The sequence below is a fragment of the Acomys minous genome (genome assembly GCF_964271855.1).
Source record: "Acomys minous genome assembly, chromosome: 1".
In the NCBI taxonomy this organism is placed as follows: Eukaryota; Metazoa; Chordata; class Mammalia; order Rodentia; family Muridae; genus Acomys; species Acomys minous.
Genome location: NC_140483.1, coordinates 27,813,786 through 27,836,093, shown reverse-complemented (window position 1 = coordinate 27,836,093; position 22,308 = coordinate 27,813,786). Strand labels below are relative to the sequence as shown.

The 22,308-nt window shown below is 42.5% G+C and overlaps 2 protein-coding genes across 4 annotated transcripts in view; one reads left to right on the top strand and one right to left on the bottom strand.

The window, feature by feature from the left end:
- DCAF6 (DDB1 and CUL4 associated factor 6) overlaps nucleotides 1-1,042 on the bottom strand; it is a 100,947-nt gene extending 99,905 nt beyond the window's left edge. Inside the window, exon 1 of one of the 3 annotated variants that reach the window (XM_084790048.1) lies at nucleotides 620-1,042. In XM_084790048.1, coding sequence (XP_084646174.1) covers nucleotides 620-716 — 97 coding nt within the window. In that variant the 5' untranslated portion in view covers nucleotides 717-1,042. The remainder of the gene's footprint in view (nucleotides 1-619) is intronic. The other 2 variants (XM_084790049.1, XM_084790050.1) reach the window with 2 other exon arrangements.
- A 573-nt stretch (nucleotides 1,043-1,615) lies between these two features.
- Nucleotides 1,616-22,198, top strand: MPC2 (mitochondrial pyruvate carrier 2). Its single transcript, XM_084790323.1, has 5 exons — nucleotides 1,616-2,017; nucleotides 15,259-15,299; nucleotides 18,037-18,121; nucleotides 19,507-19,618; nucleotides 21,888-22,198. The coding sequence occupies exons 1-5, from the start codon at nucleotides 1,909-1,911 to the stop codon at nucleotides 21,922-21,924; spliced, it is 384 nt and encodes a 127-aa protein (XP_084646449.1). The 5' UTR covers nucleotides 1,616-1,908; the 3' UTR covers nucleotides 21,925-22,198.
- The last annotated feature ends 110 nt before the right edge of the window (nucleotides 22,199-22,308 follow it).

Sequence of the window (22,308 nt, the reverse complement as noted above, 5' to 3'; positions counted from 1 at the left end):
ACGGGAACGTGAAACCCTACACCACCTAAAAGAGGTCCACAGGACTGACAGCAGGCTGGACCTGGGAAAGCGCGGGGGTGGGGAGGGCTCCGCGATCTCCTTTAGGTTTGGGCTCAGCGCCACGGTTTACAGCGAGCCAGCTTGGGGTGTGAGGTTCCTGAGGGTGGTCAACAGCGTCTTGGACGACACATAAAGCCTAGCAGAAGCCGAAGAAATGGGTGCACAACCAACACCTGAGCTCTTCGGCTGAGCGGGGACAGCTCCAGAGAAAAGCCAAAGCGCCAACTTTTGCTCTCAACGTGGCTTCTCAGTAAGGTTCATCAAGTCTTCTCCGGAGCCCCAGTCCACAGGCGACCCCAACACCTCCCCTGGCCAGTGCCGCCTCCCACGGCCCGACTCTCCCAGGGAAGCCCAGCTTGAGCCGCAGCTGGCAGCTGGCAAAGGAGGGGGACCTGACCTTAGGAGGTGCTGGAGCTGACCACAGACACCCCACCTGACACCCAGCCTGCGGGGCGCCCCGGACGAGGCACTGTCCTATCGCCAACAGCCCCGGCGGCGCCCCCTCCCCCACCTCTGGGCGGCGACCTCAGCGCCGCCGCCCCGGGGGCCCCCCGCTCACCCAGGTAGCGGCTCCTCAGCCGGGACGGGTCTTCCAGCCCAAGGGACCTTTTCCTCACGTCCCACAACAGGTGCGGGCAGGAGCCACTCCGAGACATGGCTCGGCCGGGGGCTGGGGTGGAAAAGGGGAGACCACCGCGGGGGGTGGGAAGGGAAAGAGAGGGAGGGGACAGGCCGATCAACACCCGAGCGGCACCAGCACCATGCGCGCGCCGGGCCTCGCTGGCGCTGCGACTTAGATGGCGGCGGCCGCGGCCGCGCCTTCTCCCCCGGAGCCGAGCGGCACCCGGGGCACAGCTCGCCTCATACTCTCTTCACACTACCCAGATCATCTAGAGATCAGCAACAGTCCCCCTCCTTCGACCCCCCTCCCGCAGGAGGCGGAGGCGAAGGCGGAGGCGGCCGCGAGCTCCTCCCTCTCCTCCCTAGGCCACGCCCCCCCAGCCTTTCTCGCGAGATGACGCCCACCGAGCACAGAAGCCGGCGTGCGTCACGATTGCCCTCACCCTGTGAGAATCGATTCGGGCCGCTCTAGCCCGCTTAATTGTCTATGGATAAAAAGAATAAATGACGGAAGCCGCTGAAGTTGTTGTCTCGCTCACGCCTCTCGGTTCAAAGGAAGAAGCCGGGCGTGATGACTCATGCATGAAATCCCAGCATTCGGGGGGCTGGACGATGGCGAGAGCCAAGCCAGCCTGGGTGACATAGCAAGACACTGTCTCATTTAAAATAAGTAGATAAAAGGAGGCCAGACAGGTATGCGGCGGCATCTCTAGCCGGGGCGAGGAAAAGCCCAGAAAGCCAATTTTAACTACAGCCTTCCTAGTCAGTGAGGGGCGGCACAAAAATGCGACTTCAGTTTCCCCTAATATGTCCCCTAGGGCCGGAAGAAGGTGAGAGCTTGGCCCCGCCCTTTCCGCTCAGTGAGGCCGACCAATTAGAGCAGGCTGTTTATCTTGCGCAAGCGCCTTGCCCGCCAGGCGCCAGTCGCAGGGACACGACGACCTCTTGAGCACCTGTTGCCATGACTCCTCCTCTGTCTCCCCCGCCTGCTCGCAGGAGGCGGGCTGGGGCGGGCTTTCGCTGATACTCCGCCCCATCAGCCTTCGCCCGTCGTGGCCTCTAGGTGCTTCATCTCACACTGGCAGTCCCGGGGGAAGGGCGCTCTAGGGCAGAGACGGAAGCCTAGCGCTGTGAAGAGAAAGTGACGAGCCGCCCTTCGTTGTCAGCCAGGAACGAGGACACAGCGGCGCTTCCACCCAGCTGCTGTCGGATCCCTAGGCCGCCGCGATGGCAGCTGCCGGCGCCCGAGGCCTCCGGGCCTCCTACCACCGATTCATGGATAAAGTGGAGTTGTTGTTGCCGGAGAAATTGAGGCCGCTATACAACCACCCGGCAGGTAATGAATCCTGAACGGCTCGCACCGAGATCGTCCCTCTCTCTCAAACATGGGGACATTAGAGACAGGCCCAGTGACAGTTCAATTGCTGCAGTAATGTCAGAGCCCCAGTCTCGTCCTCTGAAGAATCCATCATATCTCTTAATCTTTCACCTTGTTTCATCTTGCTTCTCTTCCCAAAGCCAAGTGTCTTCATCCGGTGCCCTTGTTGAGTTTTGTTGCCTTCTCCCCCCTAAACACTACTCACTCCCCGACCTCGCCTCCAGACTTGAACCTTAACTTCAGCCACGAAGGTGTCTTGAGCCACCATGGAATCCTCATTCTGCTCCCCCTTTTCCCTCCATGAATTTAGAACGCACGTGGGATAGAGCTGGAAAGGTGTCTGGTCTGCGCAGAGGGTTTGGAGTAAAGGTCATGTTCAGCCCCCGTGGGCAGAGGCCTGCTGAGTGAGCCCTTCCCAAAATCAGACACCCGCTTCCCCTTCCCGGTTCGGTCAATGTCATTCTTGCTTCCATAGATCCAGTACAAGGCAATCATTATGCAATCGCTGGCCAGGTTCTAGCCGAGCCTTTTTATGTGGACAGATAGGGATACCCGTTCCACTGCTTCCCAAGGTGTGACCTTGGGCAAAATCCTACACCTCTGTCCCGATTCTTATAAAATGTATTCAGTGTGAAAGTAAAAAATAACGTATACCTTTCGTTCTTTGCAGACGTCACTTGTACTGAACAAGTGTACTGGAAGTGGAAAACAACAATTCTTAAAGATAAAAGGCCCCTGCCCCTCCAGCTCTTTTTTATAATTCTGAAATTAGATTGTTTCTAATACAAATGGACGATGATGATACTTATTTCGGTGGAGACTAAAACCTGATTGTATTATGTAGCCTTTTGAATATATAGGGAATATAGGGAATAAATAGGGAAGTTTACTCACAATGGAAAAGATTGAGTTGCTAGGGGGAAAAAGTGAATTTTGTCTTTCCGTAGACAAACCGTATTCTGCAGTTCACATTAGAAAGGTTTAGTTCTCCCAAGAGCTGAAGAGGCTCTCTATAGCCTGGGCTGGTTGCTAAATCTGATGTCCACTTTGATAACAGAATGTTGTATATATCTGCATAGATGATAATTCTAGTACTCAATAGCATTGCTGCAGTGTGAAAACCATTATAAAACGTGTTTTTATGAAATTTTATTAATGAAGTTTGTTTAGTTGCCTTTTGTACTTTTTTATTTTGTTTATGTTTTATGGCATAGATTTTCAAGAGATAATAGTTGGACAACCTGTGTGACAATCAGGGTGTTGCACAAGCAACTGAGTTCTGTGGCATTTATTTGTTTGTGTGCTTTTTGTTGTTGGTTTTTTGTTTCTCGAAACAGAGTTTCTCTGTGTAACAGCCCTGGCTTTGTAGACCAGGCTGGCCTTGAACTCACTGAGATCCACCAGCCTCTGCCTCCTGAGTGCTGGGATTAAAGACATGAGCCACCATGCCCGGCCACTGTGGCAGTTCTTACCTCTAGCCTTGTGTTTGAGGCGTGGCCTGAGGACAGTGTAGAACAGGAACAGTTTTAAAGTACTCATAACTAACAAGGAATTGAAAGGTAGTCTTTGTTGATCTTTTCCAAGTGGCTCATTTAGCCACTTGTGTTATTGTTTATAGTACTTAAACTGCAGAATGAAGTGCTTCCGCATTTCATACCGAAGTCTTCGGCTGTTTCTGTTCTAAGTGCCACAGAGGGAACACAGACAGACTGTCAGATGTAGATTAAGTCTTGACTTTGTCTATATGACCTTAATTCCCCAACACCTAGATTTCTTTTATTTGTTTATTTATTTATTTGAGACAGGGTTCCTCAGTGTAGCCTTGGCTGTCCTGGAACTAGCTCTTTTGACCATGCTGTTGTAGAACTCAGAGGCTGCCTGTCTCTGCCTCCTGAGTGCTGGGGTTAAAAGTGTGAACCATCACCACCTGGCTGGAAACCTTTTTAAATCAAGAGTGATTGTGAAAATTAAATGACACAATATCTATAAGACATGTATGGGCTGGAGAGATGGCTCAGTGATTTAGAGCACCATCTGCTCTTCCAGAGGTCCTGGGTTCAATTCCCAACAACTACCTGGTGGCTCACAGCCATCTGGACTGAGATCTGATGCCTCTTCTGGCATGCAGGTGTGCATGCAGATAGAGTACTCATACATAAATAAATAAGTCTTTCTTAAAAAGAGGCTTTAAGGCATGTAGCAAAGTGTTTTTCAAATCAGAACAAATATAAAGGGTTGGGGGGATATTGTTGCTTTTGTTTATTTGTTTTTGAGACAAGATTCCTTCTATTTCAGGTTGGCCTTGTGCTTGCTATGTAGGTGAGGGGTTTTTTTTGTTTGCTTTTGTTCTGTTTTGTTTTCAAGAATAGGTCTGGACAGGTATGGTAGGATACCCCTCTGATGCCAGTACTCAGGAGGCAGAGGCAGGTGGATCTCTGAGTTTGAGTTCCAGGATAGCCAGGGCTGTGACACAGAAAGCCCCTGTTTCGACAAACAAAAAAGATTAGGTCTTACTGTGTTCTTCTGGCTAGGCTCAAACTCAAAAGAAATTTTCCTGCCTCTGTTTCCTTAGTGCTGGAATTAAAGGTGTGTACCACCTAGATCAGACATATTACCTTTTCAAAACCTGGAGATGAGTTCACCTAGGCTTGAGCTGCAGGACTCTACTTATTTCCACCTCTATCTCTACGAGCAACCACAGTGAGGTTGCAAGCATGGACCAGGGCTCCTTATTCATGCGGTGCTGGAAATGGAGGCCAGGGCTTTGTGCATGCTAGGTAAACACTCTGTAACTGAGCTACACCTCTAACAATTAAATGCTTGAATAATAAGTAAAGATACCTGTCACTAAAAGCTTGTTTGTGATTGAAAAGTTGTAAGCACAGCAATACAGAAATGAACAAGCATGAAAAGTATGAGTGCTGGCTCGCTAGCGTGAGCGAAAATCTAAGAACACCCGGATTATTGTTCTACTCATTGTTCAGAATGAATTGTCTTTTTGAATACTATTGCACTTCAGTATTTGGTGTTGAATCACCTTCTAAGCATTAGACTACACTCATAGACAAGTATCCTTTCTTTTAAACAGTTACAGGGGTTAGAATATTTACATTTGGAAAGTATATATTCCTTGTTATAAATTTTTAGGTTTATTTTTTTTTTCCGCTGACAAATATTTCTAGAGGGGCAGCAGGAATATTCAGTCAGGTGGTGGTGGCGCACACCTTTAATCTCATCACTTGTGAGGCAGAGGCAGGTAGATCTCTGTGAGTCTGAGGCCAGCCTAGTCTACAGAGTTCCAAGACAGCCAAGGCTATTCAGAGAAACCTTGTCTCGAAAAACAAACAAACAAAAGAATATGTTTTATAGATATATATTGTACTTCAAACAATATGTGGCCCAGAATTTTGAGGCCTTTGTCATCTGTTTGCTTATATATATCATGTGCTATGACACAGAATGTTCTGCCTCTATAGAAAACAAAACAACAACAACAACAACAACAAAAACTAAATATAATTCCTAGACAAGTTCCCCAAATCACGTAAGGGATGTCATTTACTCCACCATCTAGTTAACTGTATATGAAGCATATGGCTGCAAACAAGCCAGTTGTGTAACTATGCCAGAGGCATTTGTCAAGTCATAACATTAAAGTTGCACAATGTTTACTTAGCAGCTTAGTTGGTGGTGTGGTTTGAATGTCCTTCAACCCTTTATATATTGTTAATCCTCATCAGGAGGCATTAAGTAACTAGAAATACAGTCAGACTGTGGTGTTTAGAGGTGGAAGGAACCTTTGGGAAGTAGTTAAAATGAGATAAATACCTTAGGGTAAAGTTCTTATGGCTGAGTCCTAGGGACTTTGGGACATAGACCATACAACATACTTAAATGTATCCTTGTCCTCTCCTGCTGAGTGGGAGGATTCTCCACCCTACCTCAGGACTCCACAGCAAGAAGACCATCACTGAAAGGCCTTAGACGTGACATCTCTATAATCATGAGCCAAAAAGGAGCTTTTAGTTTGTTGTAAGACGTCATTTAATGTTATGTGTGTGTTTTGTCTGTGTGCCGTGTGTATGCCTGGTGCCCAAATAGGTCAGAAAAGGTCACTGGATCCCCTCCTCTGAACTAGAGTTAAGGATGGTCGAGAGCTACCCTGTGGGTGCTGGGCACCAAACCCCAACCTCTCTAAGAGCAGCAAGTTCTCTTAACCACTGAGCCATCTACTCAGCCCCAGAACGTTCTTATCAATACTAGCCTTAGGTGTTTCACTTAATAATAGACTATAGATGAATATGGCAGGGACAAAAGCATTACTAATTTTAAAAGAATCCTTTTTTTAAATTTTGTGAGCTAGCGAGGCGTGGTGGCACACGCCTTTAATCCCAGCACTTGGGAGGCAAAGGTAGGTGGATCATTGTGAGTTCGAGGCCAGCCTGGTCTACAAAATAAGTCTAGGACAGCTAAGATAACACAGAAAACCCCTGTCTTGAAAAACCAAAGAATAAAAACTAAAAATTGTGAACTATAAAATAAAGTGGATCATCCCAAGAGGTGCAGAAAATGAAATACCAGTATTTATAATCATGTTCTTAGTGTTAAAACCAATTTTAGTACAAATAAAAATGGTTTTGGCATTCAGTACTGGTATAGATAATGGTTACCTATTATATATACATATATATATATTATCTACATGCACACATGCCTACACGCACGCACGCACACACACACACACACACACACACACACATGGTTGGATTTTTTTTTTTTTTGAGACAGAATGTTATGTAGACCACTTTGGCCTTGCTATGTAGCTGAGCCACAGCTGGCCTTAAACTGATCCTCCTGCCTCTGCCAACTGAGAGCTGCACATAGAGAGAGAAAGGCATGAGTGAGCAAATTTCAGGCAGGCCCAGAAAGTCGTGCCTGTACTCTAACACTCCGGAGATTCGGGTAAGAGGATCAAGAGATATTTCAGTCTGAAAAGTTGAGAAATGGAAGGCAGTGATAGAGAATAGTATGGAAGGAAGGAGAAGAGGTAATAATCTTTGTGACCTTCCAATATTCAATAAGAAAATTTATTCTTCACTTTGGACACAGTGAATCCAGTTTGCTGTTTCTAAGTGTATGTGTGCATGTGCTGTTCCAAGAAGGAAGTCTTTTTTTATAGTAGAAAAAAATCATACATATAGCCATGTTCTGGATAGACTTAATTTACTTCACCTGATAGCCATTACTCTCAGCCAAAGAAATTGGGAAATAAAATTGGTTTATAAAAGTACAACCAACCTAGCTGGATATGGTTGTGCACTCCTGTAATCATAGCACTCAGGATGAAGAGGCAAACAGATCTCTGTGAGTTCTAGGCTAGGCAGGTCTACATTGTAAGTTCTGGGGCAGCCAGAGCTACAGAGTGAGGTCCTGTCACAGAAAACCCATAAAAAGAAAAAAAGGGAAAAGGGTACATGAACCTGCCAAGCGTGGTGAGGCTGAGGCAGGAAGATCATCTCTAAGTCCAAGGCCAGCCTGAACTGAACAGTTTGTTCCAAGATACCTTGAACTATATGGTGAGACCATGTCTAAGAGAAAACAAGAGAAAGGAACTGGGCAGGTGGTTCTGCAGGCAAACGAGTTAGATCCCTGGGACCCGCATAGTAAAGTGGAGGAACTGATTCTCAAAAGTTGTCCTCTGATCTGTATGTGCATGCCACCTGCATGCATGAACTATACGCACAAACACAGTAAATAGATAAATAATATAAAAAAGAAAAGAAAAATAGTATTTTGCTACTTGTTGCTATATTTCCCTTGTCCTTAAATAGATCATCATTTTAAATATACATAGAATACTGTCTGATATTTCTAAATTAGCAAATTTGAGTACTTTTCTACTTTTGAAGAATACAGTCTTAAGGATGAAAATGTAGTTAATTAATTCCTTGTCTAAAAGTGTTTATTTCTTTCTGAGAATGACATGTTTCTTGTTGAACTCTAAATTGAAATTATCATAAGGTGATTTTGAAAATTCATTTATGCTTAATTATTTCATTAATAATAAATGTAACAACTACTATTTTAATTTATTCTTCTGTTTATCCTGATATTAAGATATAATAGTATTAGAGATAATTATCAATTGTTTTATTATGTTTTCTTATAAGAATATAATGGTATATAGCCTAACCCTGTGTGTTTCAAGGTCTCAGTAATGGAAATGGCATGGTTATCATTTGAGTAATGTCTACATCTAAGCTATTTATTTCACTAAAGCTTCTTTAGATCTAGTGACAGCTACTATATCTTAATTCACACATTATCTACATTTATTTGCTATATACTCTGAAGATAAAACAAATTAGTTAAGATAAAGTGAAAGGGCAAACTGAGTTTTTGTTTGTTTGGTTGGGTTTTTTAGTTTTTTGAGACAGGCCTTCTCTGTGTAGTCTTGACTGTCCTGAACTCATTTTGTAGACCAGGCTGGCCTTGAACTCACAGCAATCTGTCTGCCTCTGCCTCCCATGTGCCACCATGCCCGGTAGCAAACTAAGTTTTCTTTGACATTTTTATGGTTATAGTTACATTGTTTGGGACCCACCCCAACTCCCACAAAGGAAAGATTCTCACTATGCAGTCCTGGGTGGCCTAAAAATCTCTGTAGGCCAGAAGGCTTCAATTTTACAGAACTCTACCTGCCTCTGCTTCCTGAATGCTGGGATTAGAGGTATGTTGACCACGCCCAGCCCTCCTTTTCTTTTTTAAAATGTAAAAGCAAAATAAAAAACAAAAGCAATCTACTTTGTGCTGGGAGTGATCGTTCATACTTGTAATCCTATTCTTTGGAAGGCTAAAACCAGAGGAAAGCAATGAATTCAAATCTGGGGAGTTCCAAGCCAGTTTGGGCTACAGAGTGAGACAATCTCCATATCTCCACCCTACCCCAAAACAAACAAACAAACAAACAAAAAAGCAGCTACTTGTTTACATTTGCAAATATCCAACAACTCTATTGTTGCCTGTCCGTTGCCTTCAAATATCTTGGAAAAATAGAAATTTAGAATATCTTACATCTTTGCTACTGATATTTTTTTGTTTAGTACTTAAAACTTATTAAACTCATTTAAAGTTTATGTTCATTATTTAAAATTATCACTTATTTGCTCTGGAGAGATGTCTCTTTTGCAGAGGAACTAGGTTTGGTTCCCAGTACCCAGAGGTAGCTCATAGCCATCTGTAACTCCAGTTTTGGGTGAATCTGACACTCTCTTCTGACCACCATGGGCACCAGACATGAACAAGATACACATACATACAGGCAAAGCTCTCTGACATTAAATAGTCTAATTGTTTTCACTACTTGAAATACCTTTCTTGGTTCAAAGTCCTGACCACTTGATTTCATAGTTAAAGGTTCTCTGTTTTTTGTTTTGGTTGGTTAGTTTGGTTCTTGTTTGTTTCTGTTGGCATTTATGCAATTATATTTTTAAACTGTTTCCTAGCTTGGAGCATTTGAGTAAATTAGTTACTAGGTAAGCCTACTGGAAAGCTTTACTGTTCATTAACCCAAATGTTCAGCCCTTTAAACTTTCAAAGAAGCCAGAATCTAAGGACCTTACTCAGACACCATTTTGGGACAGCAACAAAATAAACAGTTTTGAAATAGCTGGGGCTGGGAGAAGTATTCAAAGTACATATGGACACCTGTTCACCCAGAGAATGATAGGGCAGGGTTCTTTGAGTGATGAAACCAAGCTTCAAGCAATAACAAAAACCCAGTTAAACTAATGCAGCCTATGATCTAAGGGCTCCATGTATATCAAAGAAAAATGATCTAGGTGTCATGATAGGACCCTCCCTGGCTCACTCAGATGTAGCAATCTGTATCTGAGCTTGGGACTGGCACCGTAGTGTAAGAGGTGAGTAGCTTTGCAGTAAAAGTCTAGTAAAGTCATGAAGGAAGCTTACGTTCTAGAGATGAGGAAACAGTAATTCTGGCCTTTAGAATAAAGCAATACAAGGGCTACTCTGGATCAAACCTAAAACTTGAATATCATTGATAAGCTTCTATCCTGGCCACAGTTGAGCTGCTTGGTTGTTCGAACATTTAGTTAAACTGGAGATGTTAAAGAAGGTTTACTTGATGACCCAAAACCTAGGACACGATGTTGAGGGCTGAAAGTTAAGGGGAGGCTTAGTGGAGTATGTTAGTGTGGAGCCATGAAGTGTCACTACTGAGTGGTTCTTTGCTGGGGCAGCCGCCTTGTGCCTTCAGATGTTTAACAGTGTCCTCATGTCTTTCTCCACTAGATGGCACTAGCAGCAACAGCAGCAGCCAATAGCTCCAAGACCACCTACTTATGGCAATTGTTTGCTTGCTTCCTATCAGACATGCCTCTAATCCCTGTAGTCAAGGCATGAGGATCCTGAGTTTAGAATCTAAGCTTTATACAAAGCCATGTCTCAAAAATAATTTTCTCTTAAATCATGTTTTCCTTAGTAAAATTTATCTTAAAATTCCACTAGGGTCCTTCCCAAATGCTAGTGAATGCTGGACAGGGCTAGGAGTACAGGCTTTCACCACACACACTACATTGGTGTGCTCACCACACACACTACATTGGTGTGCTCACCACACACACTACATTGATGTGCTCACCACACACACTACATTGGTGTGGTCACCACACACACACTACATTGGTGTGCTCACCATACACACTACATTGGTGTGCTCCTTTTCTTCAAATAATTCTTGTACTACTTCTTGCTCCTCCCCCACCTTTCTGTTTTGAACATTCGGCACATAGATCTTGGCTATCCTGGAACTCACTTTGTGGACCTAAAACTCACAGACGTCCACCTACCTCTGGGATTAAAGGCCTGTACCACCACACTATGAAAACAAAGCATAGCATGATATTGTACTCACAAAGACACGATACATGCTGTGATCTTTTAAAGATATATCATAAAACTTAGATTGCAGTATAAACCACCACATGTTTGAATCTCGGCACCATACACAAAAAAAGTTAAACCAGACTTACCAATATCTAAACACCAGACTCACAAAAACAGGTTATGATTTTTGAAATAGTCACTCTTCGATATCACGCTGGGTGGGTCCCAGGACCCTGTATATGCTCAGTCCTCTCTGGATTACTTAGTCAGACATTAAGGAGCTGGGCATTGGTGGCGCACGCCTTTAATCCCAGCACTCAGGAGGCAAAGGCAGGTGGATCGCTGTGAGTTCGAGGCCAGCCTGGTCTACAAAGTGAGTCTAGGACAGCCAAGGCTACACAGAGAAACCCTGTCTCGAAAAACCAAAAAAACAAAAAACAAAACAAAACAAAAAAAAGGCATTAAGGTTGGGTACTTGTTGCTATATACTTTATCTTTTGGGGGGCAACTTCAAGAAAAAAATCTGTATGTTCAGTGTAGATGCAAAAGACAAATTCTTGAAAGATTAAACCAATTAGGCTTGAATTTGTGATCGGCTTGAAGCCTCTGAGTCCTGAGATTGTAAGAAGTGCTCCACTGCACGCAGCTTCCAAGTATTGCCAGTCCACAGCTGGATGAGCCTGCCAGTGATGGAAGGCACAGACAGGGAGAGCCAAGTGTAGTTTACAATGTGTGTATGTGTACATACATATCTATTTTATGCATATACATTCTTCTTTGTACATTATAGTAATAAACACTAGTGTAAACTATTCCGTTATGCTGCCTACCTTTCCTTCAGTACTGTTATACACGTATGAACTGTCTAGCCTATGGGATCTTAATCTTGATAGGTGAGTAGATAAGCAACTACTGTTTAAAGCGTACTGTGGCACTGGGCCTGGTGGCGCACGCCTTTAATTCCAGCACTCGGGAGGCAGAGGCAGGTGGGTCGCTGAGTTCGAGGCCAGCCTGGTCTACAGAGTGAGTCTAGGGCAGGCGTGACAACACAGAGAAACTCTGTCTTCAAAACCACCACGATCCCCAAAAACGTGAACTGTGGGAGACTAAGCATGTACTACAGACCTGTAATCCCAGCATACAATTGATACGGCAGGTAGAACTTCGTGAGTTCAGGCAGGACTACACAGTGAGACCCTGTCTCAAATAAAAGGCTGAGGTGAGAGGATTGCTGCATGTTTGAGGACAGCCTGGGAGGAGTTTAATCTCCTATATTAAACTCACATTGAATTAATTGATTTGGCTGGAAGAATAGTGAGAATTAGTCTGTGGCATAAGAAGTTTCAGGGACCATGTCAAACTGTAGAGGAACTGTGCAGGATTGCTGCCACTTAACATGAGAGAAAAGGCATGGATAGCCTGGCTTGCTTTGCTTTTTTTTTTTTTTTTTTTTTTCTTGAGACAGGGTTTCTCAGTGTAGCCGTAAGCTGGCCTGGATTCGCTTTGTAGACCAGGCTGGCCTCAAACTCACAGAGACCCGCCTCCCTCTGCTTCCCAGAGTGCGGAGATTACAGGTGTGCACCACTGAGCCCAGCTTCTTGAGCTGTGGGTCACAACACTCTTATCTGGTTAAGTGACTGAGCTTGGGGGTAGTAGAAACTTTGTCAATAGTACAAGTTTCTGAACACATAACAACTGAAATAACTCAAAATCATACAGTGTGGTTGGAGAGATGGCTTAGCTGTTAAGAGCACTGGCTGCTCTTCCTGAGGAGTTTAGATTCCGAGCACGCGCACAGTAGCTCACAAACCAATACCATGGAATCCAACATCCTCTTCTGACATCCTCAGCCACCAGGCACACAAGTGATACACAGATATACGTGTGAGCAAAACACTCATAAATGAAATCAGATCAAGGACATAAGGAATCTAAGATGTCTCAGGTAGCACTTTTTCTTATTATAGTGTAAAACTTCACTGCAGCCCCAGCTCTGAACACAAAATGCACACCTTGTGCTGGGCATGCAGTCATAATACACAGTGCCAGCAAATACTGTCTGAGACACCTCACTCGGATATAATATTGTATTATAAATTGTATTATTTTACTGTACATACAAAGTACAAAGCTCTCACAGAAATACGATGGTTTAATTACAGGAAGAGATTTTGAATATTTTTTTCTTATCTTCATTACTCAGCATGTAAGTACCAAATTCATATATCCTTAGATTGGATTGTCAGAATGTTTGGTAAAAAATATTACTGAGTACTGGGAAGGTGGGTTTTTTTTTTTTCTCTCTCTCTCTCTCAATTTTCTTGACTTGCTTGCAAATCACTGTTTTTATATTAAATTGCATAATGTTTACATAATGAAATAAATATTCCAGGAATGGTGGGACATGCCTCTGTAGAATCTCAACACTAGTTTTAGGCCAGCCTGAGGTACAATTTAGCAAGAATGTGATGAACTCACAGCAATACTCCTACCTTAGCCTTTCAAGTGGTGAGATTATAGGGATGAATCACCTCACTGAGGTAAGAATTCATTTCAAATACTTCAGATATTTATTTGACATTTTAAAAGGACCTTGCTACTAAGGAAACTTTGAGACTATGTCTTAAAAAACAGATGTTAGAGCCAGGTGGTAGTGGCACAAGCCTTTAATCCTAGCACTCTCGAGATAGTGGCAGATGATATTTGTGAGTTCACCGCCAGCCTGGTCTATAGCAGTGAGTTCCAGGACAGCCAGGGCTACACTAAGAAACCCTATCTCAAAAAAGCCAAAAAACAAACAAAACATGTTGAATACATGTTTATATTGAACTATATTAAGTAAAATAGACTACACAGAATCATTGCACGAGCTCTTAATAAGTACATATGATGAGTTATAACTACAATTTTTTTCAGTTTTATTTTATATGTGTGTGTACGCACGCACGCGCTCTATCTGCATGTACACCTGCAGGCCAGAAGAGGGCATCAGATCACAGTATATATGGTTGTGAGCCACCATGTGGTTGCCAGGAATTGAGTTCAGGACCTCTGGAAGAGCAGCCAGGGCTTTTAACCGCTGAGCCATCTCTCCAGCCCTATAGCTATAGTTATTAATAAATGAATGAACATTACTAAAGCTTATTGTAAGGGCTGAATTTTTAAACTATTTTATTTGGGGTTCCTTAAGCCTCTACCCCCTCCCTCAACCCTAGGTAGGAGAGAAAGAAGAGTAGGAAGGAAAGGGGCATAGACCTCTTTAGAGTTAGTTCCAGCTGATTAGGGTCATCTGGTTCTTTGGGAAAACACCAGTCTCAGTCGTCAGGATATCTAGCAGGATGAACAAGCAGCCTTCTTTCTCCTTTGTCTGTCTCCTGGAAGCACCTTCCTCTCTCTGCGCTCTGATATTTATACTTTCCCAGAGTCCTCAGAATTCCATTAACTCCATCTGGCAAAGACCATGCCCCCAGTGAGGCAACTATCAGCTATGACCAAACTACAGCAGCCCAATATCCCACACTTGGGATTAAAACAAAAACCTGTTTACATAGCATAACTGAGTTCTTAAAGAAACCAAAATGTCTGCTACAGCTTATGTTACTAAAATTTTATAATTTGCTATGTCCTCTAAAGATTGTCTGTGACTAAACTAAAATTAAGTTTCTGTTGAAAGTAAAGCACTGGGAAAGATTTCCAGAACCATCTCCAGTGTTCCCTTTAACATGGTTTTTGTTTTTGTTTGTTTTTTAAGATTTATTTTTATTTATGTATATTTGTTTATGTTCGTGTTTGGTATTCATACAAGAGTGTAGTGCTTGCATAGGTCAAAAGAGGATCTCAGATCCTCTGGAGCTGGAGTTACGGGTGTTTTTGAGCCACTTGATGTTGGTGCTCACAACTGAACTCAGGTCCTCTACAAAAGCGGTATGTGCTCTTAACTGCTGGGCCATCCCTCCAGCCTCAGCCTGACTTTTTGTCTTGTTGGTGTTTTCAGACAGGGTTTGTCTGTGTAGTTGTGGCTGTCCTGGAGCTAGCTCTGAAGCACCATCCAGCCCCCAGAGATGAGCCTGCCTCAACTCCTACCTTACCTTAGCTTATTTTTAATTGATAAATAGGAATAGTTGGCCATAATGTTAGAAAGACACACAGAAGATTGATACTACAATGTTTTTGTGCCCCTCTAAATGTTAATACAAAGTGTATAGAAAGCAGAGTCAAATTTGGTGTTAACTGATAAAAGAATGCATATAATATCTGGATTATTCTGATTTTTCTTTTCTTATATTTTTCAGGCCCCAGAACGGTTTTTTTCTGGGCTCCAATAATGAAATGGGTAAGTCTTAAGTTTTAACAGTAGTTACATAAATTTGAAATAAATTTTATGAAGGATATATTGCCTGCATTTATCTGAACTCTTATTAGTTTATCAGAAAGAACATTTGGATGCATGTTTGTTTGTTTGTTTCTTTCTTTCTTTCTTTTTTCTTTGTTTTCCTGGAACTTGCTTTGTAGACCAGGCTGACCTGCTACTGTCTCCTGAGTTCTGAAAATTCTTAACAAAACATACAGAGCCATGCATGGTGGTACACCCTATTATCCCAGTACTTGAATGGCAAAGATAGGGAGATAGGAAGGGTTTAAGTCTATTCTCTGGCTATGTATAGAATTTGAGGCCAGCCTAAAGTGTATATCACTATGCCTAATATATGTATCACATAAAAGCATTTGGTGTAAATGATAAAGCCAGTGACTTCTCTCTCCAAGGTTAGTACTACATGAGATATATGTGTGTGTGTGTGTGTGTGTGTGTGTGTGTGTGTGTGTGTGTGTGTGTGTGTATAATATTGGGGTTTTTTTTTCTCATTCTATTTGTGGCTATTTGTAGCAAATTAGTGAATTTATGTTGAAAAGGATCTGTTTGGAACTTTTTACAAATGCAGACCTTCAGGTCCCATCATGTATCTACTCAATATCAAAAACTCCAGGGATACAGCCCAATATGCTGTGTCTTACTAACTTCTCCAGGTGATTCTAGTGTCTTCTAAGTTTGAAAACTGCTGGTCTGTAAACTACAAAATACATATAAAATTACTGTCTTAACCAATTTTGTTTTTGTATTTTAAATATACATCCCAGAAATGTTCAGTGCATTATCATACAGACAGTGTGTGAACCCTTTGCATCTTGGAGACGTTAGGACCATTACGCACTGCCTACATACTGCTTCTTTCTCTTAAAATACCGTAATACACATTAGCTAGCTCTGAATTTGACTGTTCTAGGTACCTCATAGAAATGGAATCATACAGTGTTTTTAAAATATTTTTTTATTTTTGTCTGTGTGGATTTATCTGCACGTGTTTGTTGTTTTTAATTATCTATATTACCAGTATGCCCAGCTAGCATTCAATCAAAACACAGACACCTTAGTTAACCTGGGGCAGGGCAGACATTAATCCTGTAAACTGCCTCCCATAATGGGGTAGTTATCCCATACCTGCCCCAATCCCATGCCATCTGCTTCTAATAGCATCTATCAAGCTACTTCCCATCCATAATCCCAAGTACTTGCTAATGTTCTTCATCTGGGCCAAATCCCCATCCATGCCGGCCATGTGCATCTAACCCATAATGGCCTTCTCCTCCCTTCTCCTCCTTGCGTCTCTCTCTTCTTCCCAGGATTCCTGTCTCTCTAAGCCTGAGAACCTTAGCCACACTATCTCCTTTGCCCTGCCCAGGTGATTGGCTTTTTATTAATTAGCATCAAAATACATCAGACCATCCTCCAACACATGTTGCTGGTACCTGAGGGCAAAAGAAGGCGTCAGATTCGCTGCCCAACCTGGGCGCTGGGAACCTAACTCTAGCCCTCTGCAGGAGCAACAGGCCCTCCTCACTGCGGAAACAGCTCTCCAGTCCCATGTTTATGTCCTTCAAGTTCCTGCATGTCAGAATTTACTTGTTTTGTAGCTGAATAATATCCATTGTGTTGTTGGATGTAGGTCTGGCTGCTTGCTGCTTGAAAGCCAGTACTGTGGAGCTGAGAGTTGGTGCAAAAGAAATAAGGTTTATTCAAGGACTGGCCGTTTGGAAGACAGGGGAAGCTTTTGTGCTGCTACCTCTTGACTCCCCCTCAAAAAAATTGATGGGAATCGGGTGTAAGAAAAGGCATTTAGGCCTGGAATGATGGCTCAGTGGTTAAGTGCACCTACTGCTCTGACAGTTCTTTCAGAGGACTGAAAGTTCAAATCCCAGCACCTACATGGCAGCTCACTACTGTCTGTAACTCCAAGATCTGACATTCTCACATAAACAGATATGTAGGCAAGACACCAATGCACATAAAATAAAGGTAAATAAATTTTAAAAAAAGAAAAAAGAAAAGGCATTTAGCATGGGTATGGTAGGACACACCTTTAATTCTAGCACTCTAGAGACAGGCTGTCGGGTCAGTTCAAAGGCAGCCCATTCGACATAGAGAATAATGTTAAAAAGGAAGGGTGTGCTTGTAGAAGGAAGCACAGGGCACAGTTGCAGGGCTCGTGCTGGGCAGAGTCCTTACCGTCCATAGGGTTTGTCTCCCTTTTTCTCTTTCTTCTCCTCTGGCTAGAATATCATAATGGACCTTTAACCTACTGAAGATCTTTAGACAGACATAGCTGATCCCAGGGCCTATATATGCTAGGTAGGGAGTGCACCAGCACCGCCAGGAGAGACCTGACTTCGACAGCTTGTCCTGTGGCCTCTCTGCATGTGCACTGTGGCACATACATGCTCACAAAATAAGTACATTTCTAAAAATAAGGAAAAATTATCTAGTAAAATTGTAAGTAAACTTTTCTCATACTTCTTTAATAAACAAAGAATATTGCCAGAAAACATAAAAGGAGAAAGCATACCTGAATTTGTTGTGGCCTTTTTTTGTCTTGCTCTGAATTTTCTAAATGTTATGGACATTATTATGATTATTGCTCTTGTGGAAACTCAATATTTTATGTTTAATTTTTAATTTAAAATGGTTATGCCTCACTACTGGTGCTCTGCCCTTATGTCTTAATGTATATTTGCAGGGATTAGTGTGTGCTGGATTAGCTGACATGGCCAGACCTGCAGAGAAACTCAGCACAGCTCAATCCACTGTTCTGATGGCTACAGGTAAAGTAAATGCACCCATATTCCACTGTGTATAACTCTATGTCTAAGACATGAGAAAATCTCTACTACCACCAAAGTTCAGCTTGTGAACCAGTCCGTTTCTTGGAGTTACTTATAGAAGTAGGAGTGAAGGGTTATTTACAGGACTAGAAATGACTCAAGTAGCTACATCACTGAAAACCTACCCCAGCATGGGTGATGGCTCAGGAAACATGGAACTCACCGCACAGACGCACTGCACAACCTGCAGGCGGCTTGCCAGGTTAGAAAGTGTTTCTTCTAAGAAGCTCAGTTAGTCTGAATGCCTTTCAGGCAGTTTGTCTTGTCTGAGAGTCTCTCTCTGCGTTCTTTACTATTTATATAAGCTTGAAGAGAGGGACTAAGTGCCTCTGGTCAGTTTTGGGAACTTCCTGATGAGAGTTATTGCGGACGATGAAATAAGCCAATGGAAGACAGATTAAAAGTATAAAAAGACAGGTTTACTCGGGAACTGAAGCTCCTGGGTGAGTTCAGCAGCCTCTGGATGAGGACAGATGAAGTCCACCCCCACCCCCATGGCAGGTGGGGGGAGGCTGGGGGGTAATTAAGAATTATAAGTGAAGTAATGATGTGTATGTCACCTGCTGGGTGGCTGCAGGGGAGGGGGATAGGGCATTACCAGGAATGCTAAGAATGTGCAGAGGCTGCCTTCCTGGGGGGTGGGGGGGTGGGGAGGGCTGTGGGATTTAACAGACCCTGTGGGGGAGGACAACCAGAGATGCCAACCGAACACCTGACACTTTTGAATTTACTTCTTGAGTTTTAACTAGCTTCTCTTCAAATAATCTTGAACCTTATTTATTTATTTATTTTTATTGAGAATTTCATACATGTATATGATATGTTTTGATCAAATCAGCCCCCCACGATGTTTCCCTCCCAATAACAACAAAATGAACATCCTGAATCTGAACAAACTTCCTTCCAAGATAGTTATCCTGAAGGAGGTTGCTATAAAATAACCACATGCTTGAAGAGATGGCTCAGCCTTTAAAGACTAGGCTCACAACTGAAATTAACCACATACCACAAAACTGTCTTTGGCTTAATGCATACATATTTACTCACATTATCCACCTCTAGGGAACTACTGTGTTATGGATAGCGTGGGCAGGAAGGTTACTGGGAGTAAGTATCTACTTGAGATCTTGCTTTTCAGGTTTTTGTCATGAGCATACATTTATAAGTGGGAAGATAGCATAATTAATAAGCACTGGTTCCAAGCAAAGTCTACCTTTAATATAAGATCTGAGAATTTTATATAATACTGAAAATTAATGAGATTTTTTTATGTAATGCATAATACAGAAGAATCTGTGCCTTTAAAAAATGTTTTGTTTTAACAGGGTTTATTTGGTCAAGGTACTCACTTGTAATTATACCAAAAAATTGGAGTTTGTTTGCTGTTAATTTCTTTGTGGGGTCAGCAGGAGCCTCTCAGCTGTTTCGTATTTGGAGGTAAGCCCACTACCAAGAGGGGTTTTTTGTTTTGGGTTTTTAGTTTTTTGAGACAGGGTTTCCCTGTGTAGCCTTGGCTGTCCTGGACTCGCTTTGTAGACCAGGCTGGACTCGAATTTACAGAGATCTGCAAGCCTCCTCCTCCCTGAGTGCTGGGATTAAGGGTGTGCCACCTCTCTCAGACTTCTCTGTGTCTCTTATTTCTGTAATAGTGTGTTAAATAATAACCGCTGCATTAAAAACCATATGAGTTAACATTAAATAGTCATTTTTACAACACCCCACCACCACAACATAGAAAATTTATGATACTAAGTAATTTTCAGCATCATCCTTTTTTCACTTGCTTTCAGCTATATGTAATAAATGGGCTTTAAATTTATATATAGGGTATAGTCCTGGAAATGGCATTGAGAGTGAGGCCACTGGTTTCATTGCAAAGTGTTCCATGAACACTGGAATGTTTAGGGGCATTTTTTTTTTCTTTGTTTTTCAAGACAGGATTTCTCTGTTACACAAAGCCTTGCCTATCCTGGGCTCTCTTTGTAGACCAGGCTGGCCTTGAACTCAGAGATTCACCTGCCTCTGCCTCCCAAGTGCTGGGATTACAGGCGTGTGCCACCTCGCCTGGCACTGGAAGAGTTTTTAAACTGTTTACTCAGTTAACATTGGGGCCTGGCAAGGTGGTTCAGTAGTTAAGAGTGGTATGATTTTTTTTTAAGGAAGGCGGGGGAAGCCAATTGTGGTGGTGCACACCTGTAATCCTAGTGTTGAGGAAGAAACAAAAGGATTCCTGTAGCTTACTGGGCTGTCAGACTTCCCAGATTGGTGAGCTTCAGGTTCAGTGAGAGATCCAGCCTCAAAAACAGGTAGAAACCAATTGAGGAACACACGTCATTGATGTCTGTCTCTCACACACACATATACACACAAGCACACATGCATATACTACACATATACAAAAAAGTTAATATTTGTGAGACAAAAAATAATTGTAATATCAAATATTTAAAGTCAATAGTTTTCAAGAAATCTAGGAAGTATGATTTTCTATTCTATTATAAACTGAAAAAGATTAACGAAGTCTAAAGGGTTATATAGAACAAAGACTCTGGCTCTAAAGTTGAGTCTTCTCTGGGTTAGTGAAAAGTGAGGAAGCGGTACTCAGCTTAAGTAGTCCTTAATGTTTGTACCCATCAGTCTATTGGTGGAAGAAAGTATGTTTTACTTCTAGTAATCAAGCAGGACCCATTCCCACTTGATTTTGCTCCTAGATGCTTTGTAAGTATAAAGTGAAAAACTGTAGTTGATCACATTTTGCCAATTTTACATAAATATTAGCATTAGTCATGGGTCATTCAAGGTTGACTGTAGAGAGCTGGAGGGGTGACACAGCTGTTAGCAGTGCCAATAGCTCTTGCTGAGGACTGAAATTTGGTCTCCCAGCACCCACATCCTCTGGCTCATAACCACCTGTAACTGCAAGCCCAAGGAAATTTAGAATAGTTTTCTGGTCTTTGCAGAAACCTACACACTTTCATATGCACACACAATTTCTTTTTTCCTTTGGTCTTTTGAGACAGGGTTTCTCTATGTAGCCTTGGCTGTCCTGGACTCGCTCTGTAGACCAGGCTGGCCTTGAACTCGAACTCACAGTGATCCGCGCCTGCCTCTGCCTCTTGAGTGCCGGGATTAAAGGCATGTGCCACCACGCCCGGCTACAAATAATTTTTTTAAGATAAAGAATGAAAATAGGTCAGTGAATGTGGCTGAGGTTCAATGCTTGCCTAGTATGTGTGAACCCTTGGATGGACCCTACACACTGAAATTGCTTATATGTTTATGTGTGCACACGCTGTTCATTAAAAATTACATTTTGGCCAGGTGTGGTGGCGCACGCCTTTAATCCCAGCACTTGGGAGGCAGAGGCAGATGGATCTATCTCTGAATTTGAGGCCAGCCTGGTCTACATAGTGAGTCCAGGACAGCCAGAGCTGTTACACAGAGAAAAGCCTTTTAAAAAAAAATTTTTTTTTATAGGAAACTTTTGTCATATAGGTGGCCAAAACTTTGGCAGTTAAGATCTGAAACATAGCAGAAGTAAATAAATCCTTTGGATGTCCGACTTTTCCTTTTGCCTGTTTCCGTAAGCTCCTTGAAAGATTATGTTTAGAGATATGTAGCCACTTAATTATGGGAAAGAAGTGCTTCCCACTTTCTTATTACCTTTTGATATCGGTAATAATTCATCTCTATGTTTTCTCTATAGATATAATCAAGAACTCAAAGCTAAAGGAGTCAAGTAAGAGAGTTCCTGATCACCTGAACAACCCAGATGTGGACAGAAACATTAGAACATAGTTTATTTGATTATTGATAAGGTGATGCTGTTCTGATAACATTTGAAAAGAATGGAAAAGAATCTAACTGTAATTAATAGCTAGCACTTGACTTCACAGAAAAATAAAGCAAACTTAGTAACAGTCTCTTTACATATGACTCAGGAGACTGACCTGTTGATGGCACTAACATTGTTTTCTACCATTTTTGTCCATAATAAATCCTTCTTGGTCGTACATACCCCCAGCTTCATCTTTTAGTTAACCAGAATGTAAGAGCAAATAGAAACATGGTCAGAGGGCACAAAAAAAAAAAAATTGCTTCATTAGTGTCGATGGGTCAAGCACCTA

Excerpts from the sequence above, each read along its gene's own strand:
- MPC2 (XM_084790323.1), top strand. The coding sequence starts at position 1,909 with ATGGCAGCTGCCGGCGCCCGAGGCCTCCGGGCCTCCTACCACCGATTC. Across the intron at positions 15,300-18,036 it reads GGGCTCCAATAATGAAATGG|GGATTAGTGTGTGCTGGATT; the intron begins GTAAGTCTTAAG and ends GTATATTTGCAG. Across the intron at positions 19,619-21,887 it reads CAGCTGTTTCGTATTTGGAG|ATATAATCAAGAACTCAAAG; the intron begins GTAAGCCCACTA and ends TTTTCTCTATAG.